The sequence below is a fragment of the Mastigoproctus giganteus genome, chromosome 9 (genome assembly GCF_048544385.1).
Source record: "Mastigoproctus giganteus isolate SK-2022 chromosome 9, ASM4854438v1, whole genome shotgun sequence".
NCBI lineage: Eukaryota > Metazoa > Arthropoda > Arachnida > Uropygi > Thelyphonidae > Mastigoproctus > Mastigoproctus giganteus.
This window is the reverse complement of record NC_143583.1, coordinates 146,737,422-146,753,617: the sequence shown is the minus strand read 5'-3', so window position 1 is coordinate 146,753,617 and position 16,196 is coordinate 146,737,422. Positions and strand designations below refer to the sequence as shown.

The 16,196-nt window shown below is 37.5% G+C and overlaps 1 protein-coding gene across 1 annotated transcript in view; it reads left to right on the top strand.

Annotated features, from left to right (window-relative positions):
* Positions 1-16,196, top strand: part of LOC150080806 (uncharacterized) — a 76,332-nt gene that overhangs the window by 33,237 nt on the left and 26,899 nt on the right. Inside the window, exon 4 of the mRNA XM_090380825.1 lies at positions 9,885-10,030. Coding sequence (XP_090236951.1) covers positions 9,885-10,030 — 146 coding nt within the window. The remainder of the gene's footprint in view (positions 1-9,884; positions 10,031-16,196) is intronic.

Genomic DNA, 16,196 nt, shown 5'->3' with positions numbered 1-16,196 from the left:
TAATTCTGATGGTCTCCTACTCTTAATATCATTAGTGCCAACATGGACAACTATATGACCTTTTGTGCCCTTAAAAGATGATATCCGCTCGACAAGGTCATCAACCTTTGTCCATGGCAGACATACCATGTTCCCCGTTTCCCTGACAATAGAGTCACCAACAACTACTAGTTCCTGTGGGACCAGTGCATTCTGCCTTGGGGGTTGCCACTGTGTTGCCTGATGACCAAGTGCAAGCTCTGGTGTTGATGTGGGCAGCTGAGAGCTTGATGGGCTCCTCAATTTAGGTCCTTCAAGCTCTCATATAGGCCTATAACAATGCTGAGTTGTCGCCTGATTTCCTTACACTCCTTACATCGCGCACACAAAGACATCTCCCGCAATATCATGTCCCATACCCGATTGCTCCACAAACATCAAGCAAGCAGTGCATTTTAAAAGGCTGTGATGATTCAGAGGGCAACTGCCCCTTTCCCCTCAGTTTTCCCCTGGGCCACAGCACTCCCATTAGCTTGAGCCTTTTGCTTTGCTGCTCTGGTCTGAGTCATGATTTCAATTTAATTTCAATAAAATTTCAATTTCAGTACAAAATTATAACCCTAAACTTGTATCCCAACACAGTTATAATGCTATATATATTTTTCAGTATCGAATATTATCTACGAGTTCCGTTTATATAACTTCCATATCATCCTTCCGTAACATCCAGTCTTGAGTCTAAAAAAAAAGTAAAGTGCAGCCATTATCAACCCACTGCAGGGTGGAAGCCTCCTCAACAATTCATGCTGAGGGAAATGGACCATAATCTGCCACGCTGGTCCAGTGCGGGTTGGCAGATCGACCGTATTCAGCAGTCAGGGGCTTGAACCCCGGTCTACACAAAGAGCGTGTGCTACTGCACTCCCGCTCCTGCCCACTCGGCTACGGAGGCCTCTTGACCATCTACTTTAACTGTGTTATAAACATCTCCGCAAGCCATTTTGTTCCTTGATATCCGGTAGAGAAAGCCCCGTGGTTCTTTATTTTCTATATCCGTTACAAAATTTTTCCAACAGCTTTCTTTTGAGTTGGAAATTGCCTTTTGATAGTTTTTCCTTAGAGTACTGTAAGCTTCCCTGAAGGTCCGAACATCCTCGGCAGAAAGATGCCTATGTCACTGGAATTCTTTTCTAGCCTGTTGAACTTGCTTTCACAGGTTATTTAAGTCCACCAAGGAACAGAAGTTCTTCTTGTCTGCTTTCTTTTGGCTGAGTACTCCATTGCCAAATACAGCTGGATCTGGACGAAATTTTTAAATTCCATTGCCGTCATAGCATTCAAACTATCTACAACATCTGCAGAGAAAATAATGAGAAGGTAATCTCTGAATTTGTTCCATTTAATGGTATTCATTGAGAAATGTCTAAGATCGTGTGGCTATGAATCATTATATCGCTGTGGAGGCTTCAAGCCAAATACAATAGTGCAGTGGTCGCTATTCACAAGGTTTGGAATAACATCCCAGTCAGTTAGAAGTTCATCTATTTTAACCGTGGTAAGTGACATAGATGTTTGATTTGCCATTCACAGTAGAGAATGTGAACGGCTTGTCAGGCAAGTTTTGCACACTTAAGTTGTAGGATGAAATTAAATTCTCGAGAGCTAATCCTCTAGGGTAGGTAAAACCGCTGTGCCAGAAGAGATCCTATTAGCATCCACCGAATTTGTGGTCTCCACAAGGATCCCCCTATTCCTAAGGAGACGGATACCTTTTACTATCATCTCCTTGTGATCACGCTTAATGACTTGTCACCTTCTGCTTTATATCCTGACTTGAGCTCAAGGAAGAGTCAGTAGGTCTAAAAATAATCAGATTCTGAGGATCAGGCACACCTCTAGGAACTGATAAGGATCTATCCCGACTTGCACTGTCAGTCCTCTGTTTGGATCTTGGTTTATTCTGGTTGACAACAGGATCAACCAACTTGAGATCCTGCCACACTACCTCTGCATAAGACTTCTTATGAAGTTCAATCTGGCAATCTAACATTTCTTTTATCTGAGAAGCACTCTTCCCCCAGATCCCAAGTGCGTACCTTAAGGCACTCATTGTTCACAACCAAAGCTGTGGTCACCGCCTCCGCGTCAGCCCAGAGACCATAAATTCTATTAGACTCTGGTTTTGTTATTTTACTTGAATCTTTAGACATTTTTTCTCCTAAAGCCCTTCTTATCTTAGCCAATGTCACATACACCTCCGTGGCATGGAATGATCCTCCGAGGTTCAAACCATCTATAAAAGAAATCTCTTGGTCCTCCCTACTACAAACATTAACTATTTTATCCCCTGTACCACTTGGGGAGACAAGAACTGCATAGCCCTCACTGTTCTTGGCTGTACTAGCTCGAACTTCTTTAACGAGAGACTAGCTGTTCTTATCTTCTTCATCATTCAAAGTCTTATTTTTATCCAATTTTGTTTTAAGTTTATTTTTGTCTTTTTCCCCTTTTGTAACAGTTTTAGAGGTCTTTGATTTCCTTTTACCTTTACGCTTTACTGGTGTCTGAAAACCAGTAAAGGAGATACCTGTTTTGTTGCAAAATCAACAGAAGATGAAAATGCTTCAAATTCCTGGGGACCAAGTAATATCTCGGTCTTCTTCTGACATTATGTTTATTAAACAAGTAATTCAGAAGACAACAACCAATTAATTTCAACAGTTTAACAATATATGTTGATATAGACACTTTACCCCACCCGGGATGAAATCTGCATAAGAGTTGAAGAATTCATCAAGGTTGGTTTACAGGTCTCAGCCCCTAACGGACAGGGGGTGCCACAAAATTATTTACAAAATGAGTAATTTCAAGTAGATTCTTTTCCTCCAAAGTAAGATGCTCAACTCCAAAATTAAGAGAGTTTTACCCACTTTAAGTTTCTTTAAAAGTAGCCCAAAACTAGCTCCAGGTTAACGTATGGGACTTTTCCGAAATGTAAATGTGAAATCTAACTAATAAAGACTGATATATTCCCAATATATAGTGACATATAAATATGTAATGGCTTCTCCCTAAAGGGGGCTACCCCACAGCTAGTAAATTTCCAAGGCAATAAGATAAGGCTCCATTTTGCGTAATGTTATTTCAATGGGACAATGTAAAGTCTATGGGAATTTTCACAAGGGAAAATCCTCTGAGTCTATGGTAAGCCTATGAGGCTATGGTCTATATATGTCGCTCTTAAAGTTTGAAGACAATTTCCAAACACCAATATCTTGTGTGTCTCTTCAATACCTGCAATAAAATTTTATCCTATGACTCACTGAAGTTATCTCTATCCATGTCATATATTTTATAAACATAACTACTCTTTAAACCATGCTTATACATTAAAAAAAAAAAAAAAAAAGAGCACAATTCCATAAGCATTTAACACAACCATCACTATGCCACCTATCCACACAGAAAAGACAGACAGGACAGTACAGGGGTGGGGGGGTTATGCTCTTAGTTAGGAATCAGGTAAAATCTAAGGCACTGCATCCACTTGATATGGGTGGCCAGTGCAATGTTCATTCAGTTTGGTGTGGCATAAGCACTGGGAAAACAAAAATGTGAATAGGAGTGTATATAGGCTGAATGGCTGTGATGAGTACAGCAAACAACTGTACAGAGAAATAGATGGCAGATAAATCACAATGTCTTATAATGGGAGATTTTAACTTTCCATATATTGACTGGAACTTGTGGATTGGTCACTCACATGCTACCAAGACTTGTGAATTTATTGGACGACTGTTTTCTAGAGCAGCATGTTAGAGAGGCAACAAGAGAGAGCAGTACCCTTGATCTCATTATCAGCAGTGATCACGGTGTACTGATGTGGGATTTACTTAAAGATATAACTACCATCAAGCTTAAGGAGAAAGGTTTTTAGTTTTCTATTCTTGCTATTCTGAAACAACCAGAAAACCGTTACAAAACAATGCAGATGACAGGTGTATAGTTCAGGCGATGTGTTGGTATAGAGGCATAATCTGCTATGGAAACTGTCATTGTTTTATGAAATAGAAAACATTAATGAAAAATTTCATGCTTAATCAATCATTCATAAACAAGAGACTTAACATACTCTTCATTTAGAAAAATCTATCTATTTAGCTATCTGCTGTATACATAGCTGCCAACTCTTGGGGTTTACAGGATAATTCATCTTTTTTGTTCAGTCTTACCCCCTCCTCTGTCTTATCATAATATACGGGAACTCCTCAACTTATGGAAATTTGACTTTATGTAAGTTTTTGCAGGCTGATGCAAATTTAAAAAAATCGTGGAAACTTATTTTGCATCCCGTATGAATAAATGGAGGTATCATGAAAATATCGTAATGTGAACCCAATTAACACAGGTTTTTTTTTTTTTTGTTTCTTTTTGTAATTCGTTCCAAGTCCTTCGAAGTTGAAAATTTTGTTACATTACTAAGCTGTTTATCTCTCTAAAAGGTCATATTTATAATGGAAATTGCACTACCCTTTCATCGTTATCATATGTTCCCATTATAAGAATTGATTTTGAATGCCTTTGTGATATTTTTCTAAAACACATTTCTGGACGTCATGACCAAAAAACAATAAAAACAATTTGCACTCTCTGGTTTATTGGGCTTTTCTGTTAGGGCATCTAATTATAAATGGGTAGTAAACTCGATTTTATCACATTTGCTATTATACCGATAACTGCAATTGTGTGGGTTTCTACATTATGGTATTATGGTGAAATGTGTTCCCCTTCACTGAAATCTTCAATCATATAAAAAACAAATTTTCAGAAACTTCTCTTCATTCCTCCTATTTACATATTACAATGATGAAGGGAAAGCGACCAACAAAAAGTGCAAGTGGTGGTAGTGCAAGGAAACAAAACAAAATTGATTTAGAAATGAAGATGAAAATGATTAAGTATGAAGCAGGACAAAGTTTGTCATCTATTGCAAGGGAATTAGGTCTCGCTGCTTCAACAGTGAATACTATTTTAAAGGACAGTGTGCGTATAAAAGAACATGTCAAAGGATCAACACACTTAAGATCAACAATGATCACAAAACAGCATTCAGGTGCTATATAGAAGATGGAACAGCTGTTAATAATACGGATGGAAAATCAGATTCAGAAGCGAGTGCTCCTGAGTCTAATGACCATTCAAGCAAAAGCAACAAGTATTTATAAAGATATTAAAGATAAGTTACGGCGAACCCCAACTCAAGTTCGTGGCAAGCAACGGGTGGTTTAATAGGTTCAAGCATTGCGCTGAAGTTTAAAACAACTGAAGTCGCCAGTGCTGATTCTGCAGCTGCAGAGAAATTTTGTGATGTGTTGGAAAAAATTATTGATGAAGGCAGCTATTCAACACAGCAAATTTTTAACATTGACGAGCCTGCTCTGTATTGGAAAAAAATGCCGGATTGAACATACATTGCCAAAGAGGAAAATACAATGCCAGGTTTCAAGGCTTCAAAAGAGGCCATGCTTTTGTTTCTGGGATTCGAGCCCGTGACCCACCAAATATGGAGGATGCAGAAAGGTCAGTCAGGGAATGACCACCGCATATCCCCGGAGCAATATGGCCTTAGTTGCTAATGCTCCTAAAAACTAAATAACAACAACATTGTGTACCATTCTGGAAATCCTTGTGCATTTAAGGGCATCAATAAAGCCAACCTACCCATGCATTTCCGATCAAACCAGAGAGCATGCTGCTTCTTTCCCGAGGTTGAAAAATATTGTAAAGACAATGGTGTCCGTTTCAATTTGCTTCTATTAGATAATGCTGCTCCTGGACATCCTACTCATCTAGATGATTTCAATTTGAACGTGAGAGTCATATTTCTGCCACCAAACACGACTTCACTCAATCAACTTTATGGATCAAGATGTTAATTCAAATTTAAAAGCATACTATTTATGCACATTTGCTCAGGTATTGTCTGCAGTAGACGATGAGAGAAAAATTTTACGTTATTAGACTTTTGGCAATCTTGCAATATTTACCACACCATCTTAAACATTATTATTAGTCTTAATAAGGCCTGGGCGGAAATTACTAAAAGTTGTTTAAATGGTGCATGGAAGAAAATATGCCCACGGCACAAAGACGAATCATATGAAGTGGTTGCAGATAAGATTGTAAAGGTTGCAGAGCTACTTCAGGTGGAGGTTGATGCCAAAGGCGTGGAGGAGTTAATAGAGGAAGAAGAAGAGAAGAAATTATCTAACAAAGAACTTATTGACTTGCAGGCACTGATAGTGAAAGAAGAAAATGCTGACAAAGCTCAAGATGAACCAAAAATGAAATTGCATCGGCAGTGGTGAGATTTGAGAAGATGGATCCTGACAGCAAACAATTCTTAAAAGTTAACAGATGGGTGAATGATATGCTTGCTTGCTACAAAGACTACGATGAAAAGAAAAAAGCCACCGTCCAGTCATCCATTAATATGTTCTTTCGCCCTCGACCTCTGCAGTGGCGTACTTATCAGCTGAAGATGTTGATTCTTGCAATGATGCTCGAGAGGTTAAACTTACCAATGTTATCCCTGTCTCCTCTCTTTTTTTGTAATTTTATAATTTGAAATTTTTTTAAATTGCACACTTTTGTAATTTTTCCTGCACATGAGATAAAAAATTGAATAAATGAAATAAATAATTCTATTTACATGTTTGTTGAACATTTCTTTTTTGATTCAATCAATTCAGCAAACACAGTTGAGAGTGCTGCACAAGCATGGGGGAAATTACGCAACCCTTACGTAAGTCGGGGAGTTCTTGTGGTTGGTGCCATAGAAGTTCTTTATCTTTTTCTTTCACAAAAAAAAAAGTAATAAAAATATGTTTAAATGCAATTAAAAAAGCAAACTTTAATCTGCAGGCTTTTCATTTCCAATGAAACACATACTTTTTGACCCAGGGATAATATCTGCTCTCAATTTAGAAAGCAATTAAGATTAATAACTTAAAAGTTTATTAAAAACTAGTATCATTAAAGATTTATTTTAAAAGAAAATAAATTGCCAGTTTTCAGCTTCTCTAACTTGCTTGCAATTCTGATAGTCTTGAATACTAACTGAAACACTGCCCTCCCATCAATAAATTATTAAAGACTGCCTTCCTTATCAATTACAAAAGACCAAAGAGAGAAGTACAGAAACAATACATGAAGAACTTCAAAATAGGTTGATGCAAATACTTTACTGTAAGCCATTTTGTACATACAATAAAAAAAATAAATAAATAATAATAAAAAAAGTTGTGCACTTCCACAAATGTTAGCATTAGCATTAGTTGAGGCATATGATGCAAGAAAGCAAGCTTATACAGCATCAGCCAAAAAAAAACCAAACACTTCCCATTTCACCCATCCATTCACTCCAAAAGTTTGCCCAGTCCTTTCTTGAATTTATTTAAGCTATCAACTTCCACAACAACAGATGGAAGTCTGTTCCATCAATCACCCGCTGGCTAAAGGCAAACTTCCGCACATCTATTGTACAACTGTCTTTCCTCAATTTGAATCTATGCCTCCTCAGGTTCTTAATCTGAGCAAGCGGAAGAATCCCATCTGCATTGAGCCTGCTCAAACCATTCAAGACCTTGTACACCTCAATCAGATCACCTCGCAGATGCCTAGTCTCCAGATTCTGCAACTTGCAGAATTTAAGCCTCTCCTGGTAAGGGAACCCCTTTGTTCCTCTCACCAATCTGGTTGCCCTTCTCTGTACTCATTCTAGCAACTCTGCATCCTTACTAAAATGAGGGCTCCAGACCTGTATGCAGTACTTAAGGTGTGGCCTGGCCATTGCCTTATACAAGGGTATGTGTACTATTCAAGTGGTTTGTGTGCTTATACAATCCAGTAAAGTGTTACAATTTCAAATATTTAATACACTAGTAGTAGAAGCTTTATTTATGAATAAATTTAATAAATTACAGACTTAGTTTGGCAGCCAGCTGATTTTCTGTCATGAATTCCTAAGACCAAAGAGAGCTTCCTTATGACACTTGTGAAAATCTGCTAGCATCACAGAATTCATAGATAGTAAGTTGCCTAACAGAATTTTTGGAGGCATCAAGTTAAATACTATTTAACTTTAACTTAAACGTAACCTTATTTAGAGAACCAATTCATCGTCCAGTAGTGCTATTGGGGACAAATTTTTTAACCAAATTGAAATTAATTGATTTTGTCAATTTCAGTGCGAGAACTTACCAGAAATTATGAAAGAAGTACAATGGTTCATGGTTGGAGAGCACAAGGAAGCTTCAAATATAATAAAGTATCCTAAGTATCTTAAAATATAATAAAGTATATTAAAATGGCAAGCATGCCTTGCTATTTTAATAATTCCTTGTGGCAGTGATGCTGACTTTGAGAGGATATTCAGCCAGGTGAGAAAAACAAAATAAGAGTTCATATCTTCTCCTTCTGGCAAAGTTTTGAAACAGTAGTGCTGAACAGTAGTGCCATTGTTATGAACAAAACTTTGACTCACCATTACTGAAGACATGCAAAGTCTGCAATACACAACAATTTTCAAAAAATGTATAAAGTTCTTCAGTAGTATCTCAATAGTATCTTTCTTGAAGCAGTCATAATCAGTCGATATCTAACAGACAATCCAAACAAAAACCCACAGATGGAAAAATTATAGGTAAGCAAATATTTGAAAACATGCCATACTGGTAAACTGACCTGGCTGTATTTTAATATGAAATGTGTATGTTGCTGTGAAATTTAATTTCTAGTGCAGTGCGATGTTTTCTGGTTTTTCCGAAAAGTTCAATTATTGGATCACCAGCTTTTTAAAAGTCAATAGGCAGCTATGTATATATTATATTTCACGTTTCTAAACTAGTTTAATTCAGGTATCAGCAAAACTCCACTGCATAATAAAAGTTTAAAAAAGGCAGTGCCACAGTACACACACATACACACTTCTTTTTATCATTTTAGTCATCACCGTATACAGCAAATGCAGAAGACAGTAAAAGAATGAATTGCATGCATGATGTGGTATATGTTCCTTAAGAAACCTGTTTATTCTTTTATGAGAAGAATATGCAGTCAAAAGAAATTCTCTTTGTTACTGTTCCTATAGTCTCAAATTTCTAATAGGACATTCTGTCTATAGACATACTGAACTTCATAATGGATATGGTTCCTGAATTTAAGAATTTTAATTTTCAGAAGAGAATAGCCATATGAGGTACAAGTTGGTCTCCTGGGTATATCTTTATTTTAAACAACCATCCTCTTGAAAGTAACCCATTAATTCTATATGTATTCACATATTATTCATGTGAGCAGTTGTGACGGAGGTATACATATTGGATAGTGGTCCACAAAGTTGAATTTCGTAGACCACTATCTACACGCAGTACACTGCATTGGGCACTGTGGACACTGAGAAAGAGTGTGTGAATTGGTGTTGGTAAAAGTGTCTCTCTTTTTTTGTGACTTGCAAATGTACGTGTGCATAGTGATAGTAGTTATTTTGAGTATTTATTATAACAACTTTGAAAATTGAATAAAACATTTATGGTAGACAACCTGTATCATGTTTTATGCATTGCACCACATTTATTTAAACTACATGGGCCACATTCTTAGAATAAAATAACAAAAAACCAATACGCCCAAGGATCCATACATGATCTGTTACCTTGCCCTGAGCAGACGTAGACTTAAATTTGTCTGTCATTAAAGGATTGTATATAATTAAGAATTACCCTGTATAGAAAGTACTAAATCGAGCTATACAAATAGAACTGTTGTTTTAATATTTTGTAATTATTTTTAGTGAATTCCACATAGCTAAATCATAATTATATGTAAAATTGGTCTCAAACTAGGCAGAGCAGGCTGGAGCAATATCCCTTCATCAAATGAGAATTGCCCTAAAAATGGGAGAGCCGTGTACGGTTGCCAGATGTAAAATTTATATAGCGATGAGTTTCTTGCAGAGGGGATTTCTCAGTGAAACCAAGAGAATGATCAAGTAAGATGTCATTATTAAATGTTTGGAAATCAAAAATTCATTTAATTAGTGATTATAAAAAAGGAAAAAAAAATCCCTTTTGTCCAAATTAAGGAAAATTCATATTTAATTATCTTTTAAGGGTTATGAGTTGCCTCATTCTAGGGATCAGTGCAGCATTAAAGAAGCACACAAAGTCACTAAGATATCTTGTTAATGTCAAAAGCCATGTAATAAGAGCAGAAAAATGAAACTATAAAACTTTTATAGAAAAGTTCTCAAATTATAGCTTATGGGGGTCATTGCTTGTCACAGAATAAAATTTAAAATTATAGAAATACACAGGTAAGCCTCAATTAGAAAAAGCAGCAGCCACTATCAATCCACTGCAGAATGTAAGCCTCCTCAACAATTAATGTTGAGGGAAATGGACCATAATTTGCCAAGCTGGTCCAGTGCAAATTGGCAGATTGATCGTATTTAGTGGTCAAGGGCTTGAATCATGGTCTACTCAAAGAGCGTGTGCTCCTGGCCGTTGGCTACGGAGGTCTCATAAATTGAAGAAGCATCCTGTAAAACGTATTCATCAAAATGATGTAGTAATAAAGGCATGTGATGCAAGAAAGCAAGCATATGAACTTATGTAGCATCAGCGGAAAAAAAAACAATTTCACACAACCATTCCCACTAAAAGTTTGTCCAGTTCCTCCTTGAATTTATTTAAGCTATCAGCTTCCACAACAGATGGAAGTTTGTTCCAGCAATTAACCACCCGCTGACTAAAGGCGAATTTCCGTACATCTATTCTACAACTGTCTTTTCTCAATTTGAATTTATGCCCCCTCAGTTTCGTAATCTGAGCAAGCAGAAGAATCCCATCAGAATTCAGCTGAAACAGTTTTTTCTGTAGGATTTTTTTCTGTATATCATTGGTCAGAAGTATATATTTTGATCAAATAAAGCCAAAAATCCCTGATAAATGACAAGAATAAAATCATCAAAACAGAAGTAGAAAACCTCTTATATGTTTAGAACAGCCACTGTAGCTGAGTGATTAAGCACAAGGATACAGAAATGCACACTTTAAGTGACTTCAAGCTCATGTGAATACTAAATATGATGATTTCTTGAAATGTTGTATTTTCTCTATCTTGTAAACTCCTCTGATCTTTTGGTTTTCCTGGAGTATAAACAGAAAAACTTAACGTTGTTGGCCCTCTAAAATTCTAAAAATTGATTAGTTACATTAATTAAAGTATCTGGCATCACGCAAAAAAATTCAGTATTATCAAGGTAGCTCAGTGGCATATTTCTTTTGAATAATTTTATTTTAGAGTTCAACTCCTTATTAAAATGTGTTTTAACATTTTGAAACATTTTTGATGAAAAAAAAGTTCAAGATTCTTATGCTGCTGACCTGGAGGAGAGGCAAGGGGGTATCCTAGTTGATCTAAAAAATTGATGGAAATTACTTCCTAGTACTATGGGGTTTCAAGTAGTTTGTGGAAGAGGAGATCAAAACATTACCTTCCCCTGCCATATGGGGGGGGATTGAAATTTGATCAAAATGGCTCCAACCAAAATTCTTGCTCAGAATAATCAGCTCAGAGGGCATAAATTCAAATTGAGGAAGGACGGATGTCGGATAGATGTGCGGAAATTTGCCTTTGGCCAGCGGGTGGTTGGTTGGTGGAACCGACTTCCAACACTTGTTGTTGAAGTTGATAGCCTAAACAAATTTAAGGCTCAACTGGACAGGTATTTCGAGCGAACGGAGGGGTGAAATGGGAGTGGTGTTTTTTTTTTTTTTTTTTTTTTTTTTTTGGCTGATGCTGAATAAGCTTGCTTTCTTGCATCATATGCCTCTACTAATGCTAATCATTTTGATCCATAGTCCTCAACCTTCCTAATGAAGATGGCCTTGTCAAGTCATTCTGGCACTTATGAGATCTCACTAGATAAAGAACAGACTTCTTTAATTCGGTTATGCAATAACACTGGTCAACACGTAAAATGTTACAAAAACACCCAGTCTTGACTAATTTTATGCTGCTGAACACAAAAATCACTTTTATTGGCTCTTGTTTTCGAATTACAGCTGGGGTCTAATATTAGTGAGTTACTCTATATTATCAATTGCAGCTCTCAGCAGGCCGACCGGGCTAGCTGGGTGGGTAAAGCGCCTTCCTGGCAACCCAAAGGTCGCGGGTTCGAATCCTGCCTCGGGCTTGGATCAAAGTACTGCAAAAACCTTGGGAGGTGCATTATGGCCACAGAAGCCGATGCGCCAATAACTACCAAAGGGGGGGGGGGAGAGAAAAAAAAGCTCTCAGCAGAACTCTCAACGCCGCAGTTTCAGTACCACACATCTCTTATCACATGGTCGGCAACTGTCCTCTCACTTTGCATCATGTGATAAGTTGTCACCTCAAATGAGTCTTCAACTCTGTTGCAGTAATCCTCGCATACGGCTAGCTACTGGGTGATTTGTTCTCGGGTTTTCTCGAGTTAACAGTTCTCTGTGAGATTCCTACTTTTTGTGCGGTATTTACGTTGTGTAAGATTAATATGCCCCGTAATTGTGTGAATAGTCCGGATGACTTCTGTTACGTATGTGGAGAAGTCACGTTAGCTTCAAGAAAGTGTTCCTTAATTCGAGCCATAAAAAAGGACTACTTGTACCTTGGGTGTAAAGTAGGCGACCAGGTCAAGAACTGGGCTCCACACAGGTGCTGCACTACCTGTTCATCAAAACTCAATGCATGGGTGAATCGAAAGGGATGTTTTATGCCTTTCGCAGTGCCCATGATACAAATCACGTCACAGACTGTTACTTCTGTATGGTGCCTCCTTTAGAAAAGGGATGACAGTGAAGAAAAAGTGGACAATGACGTATTCAAATGTACCATCTGCAATTCGTCCTGTGCCTCACAGTGAAGTGCTACCTATTCCTGAACACCTGACTTTTTCTGTACACTCTGATGAAGACACTGATGAACATCAACTTGATATACACGAAGAATTACAGCAGCTGTCTACGTTGAGGGATGCACCATTTTGTCCAAACCTTTATCCTTCCGAACCACATAAGATCACAAAAAAGTGAGCTTAATGACCTTGTCAGGGATCTCAAACTGCCAAAGAATAAGGTAGGGCTTTTGGCCTTGAGGCTACAACAGTGGAATCTTCTACATCATCCTGTGAAAGTGACAACATTTCATACTCGAAATAAAGATTATGATAAATTCTATCAAACAAAAGGTGAACTCACTGTTTTTAAGGATGTTGATGATCTAATGCAGGCCTAGCCAACCGAAATCATTCTGCAGCCCACCTTGATGAACTACAATTTTTTCTAGTTCATCAGGCCACACTTGAAATAAAACAATCTTTTAAAAATAAAAAATCAAATGCCATAAAAATTTATTTTATTCATTCATTTTCATTATATATCTACATCAATGAGATATTTGCTTTTCTTTGCAATTACTCAATTTTTTAAAATCTATTTCAATATTGGTCAATAACAGATGAATTGATTTTTCATCTGTTATTGAAGCTCAAGATTTACTTTTGATAAATTTTATTTTTGAAAAGAAAGTTTAACAAATGTATGTGAATCTGAAGATGCTCACAATTTTTTGTGCAAAAAATCTGAATTTGGAATACTTTTCCACTGTCACATATGTGTTGTTTTTTTTTTTTTTTTTTTTTTTTTGATTTGGTAGTTGTTGGCGCAGTGGCTTCTGTGGCCATATTGCACCTCCCAAGGTTTTTGCAGTACTTTGATCCAAGCCCGAGGCGGGAATCGAACCCGCGACCTTTGGGTTGCCGGGCAGGTACTTTACCCACCCGGCTAGCCCGGTCGGCATATGTGTTGTAAAAGTTGATTTGATGTCATGGTGTGAATGTCTTTTAATTCATTGTTGCACTGTAAATCAATTACTTCCATCTACAGAGTTTCCGGTTTGAAGAAGGGAAGGAATGGTGGGGATTCGGGGAAGTACAACTGGTCTAGTATTATATTTCTCATTTATCGTGCCTAGTGCAGCTAGTGAATGATTTCTTGCTGATGTAGTCAGTGACATAAAAATAATGTGGTGTGCCATGGATTGGCCAGGCCTGGTCTTATGACAGCAATGAACATGATGCATGTTCCTGAAGAATGGTGACTATTTATAGATGCTTCTAAGATTAGCCTTAAGACTGTTATTACACTATGGAAATATGCTGCTTTCAATACCTCTTGTGTAAATTGTCCATGAAAAGGAAATATATGCAAACATGGAGAACATCCTCTTAGGCATACACTATCGGAAATATGAGTGGCAGATATGTGAAGATTTAAAGGTAATCGCCACTTTATTAGAACTGCAAAAGCCTCTACTAATGCTAATGCTATTGTTGCTTTCTCTGTGAGTGGGATAGTCGTGCTGAGGATATACACTACGAGAAGAGGAGTTGGCCTCAACAAAAATCATTAACACCTGGAATGAAGAATGTAGCATTTGAACCTATGGTAGATCCAAATAAAGATTTCCTTCCATCACTGCACATCAAACTGGAGCTCGTGAGCAATTTCGTGAAGGCTTTGGAAGTGAATGGTCCTGCATTCACATACTTGCAAGAGAAATTCCCAAGACTTAGTACAGAGAAGATTAAGGCAGGCATTTTCAATGGTCCACAAATAAGGTAACGTTTCAAAGACAACAGTTTGAATGTATCCTTACTGATGGTGAGAAATCAGTGTGGAAAGCTATTCGAAATATTTCAACTTTAATAGTAATAGAGGCATGTGATGCAAGGAAGCAGCTTATGTAGCATCAGCCAAAAAAAATTAATAAATAAATAAAAAATTCACACAATCATTCTCTCTAAAAAATTTGTCCAGTTCCTCCTTGAATTTATTTAAGCTATCGAATTCCACAATGACAGATGGAAGTTTTTTCCAGCAATTAACCACCCGCTCGCTAAAGGCAAATTTCCATCTATTCTACTATTATGCTATTGGAGTTATGCTATTAGTTAAGAAACACATAAAAACCAAGGAAGTGAAGCCAGTCGACATCGCTGGACAGTGCAGTGTTGAGTCAGTTTGGTGTGACATAAGCATTGGGAGATCAAAATTGAGAGTAGGAGTGTGCTATAGGCCTAATGACTCTGATGAGTATAATAAGAAACTGTACAGGGAAATAGAGTGGGCCAGTAAATCAGAGAGTCTTATAATGGGGGATTTTAATTTCCCAGATATTGACTGGAATTTGTGGGTTGGTCACTCACACACTAGCAAGGCTTTTGTGGATTTATTGGATGATTGTTTTCTACATCAGCATGTTCGGGAGGCAACTAGAGGGAGTAATACTCTGGATTTGATTATCAGCAGTGATTCTTCATGCATTAAGAATCTGCAGATAAATGAACCACTAGGTGGCAGTGATCACAGTGTGCTGAAGTGGGATTTACTCAAAGAGGTAACTACCATTAGGGGTAAAGGGAAGGGTTATTGCTTCCGTAAAGGCGACTACGATGGACTGAGACAGTATTTAAATTCTATACAGTGAGACCAACTGATGATGTTACCAACAGCAAATTCAAAATGGGAAGCATTCAAAGAACTTATCTTGGAAGCTACTAGGCTTTACATACCAACTAAGAAATATGTTCAAGGTTTAGGCCAAAATGGATGTCAGATGAACTAATGAGGCATATGGCAGAGAAAAAAAATGCATGGGATACTTACAAATTAACACGACACAGAAGCCTATGATAGATACAAGTTGATATGCAACCAAGTTACAAAGGAGGTTAGGCAGGCGAAGGCAGATTACGAGAAATCCTTGGCAAGGGATGCAAAGAAAAACATCAAAGAGTTCTTTACTTATGTAAACTCTAGAAGGAAGGGGATGAATCAGATTGGTCCACTTGATATTGATGGGTCAAGTGTTGATGATCTTGCTCAGGTAGCTAACAAACTAAATGAATATTTTGCATCGACATTCACACATGAGGAGTTATTCAGCAAGGGGAATGCCAGAGGTGTATTCAACTCTAGCAGTAAGCTACAGAATCTTGAAATAACTGGGAGTAAAGTGGAGGAGAAACTGTTGAAGATAAACACAAGAAAGGCACCCGGGGTGGATGGGATCTATCCAGTTATATTAAAGGAGGCAGCAAAGGAAGTAAGCAA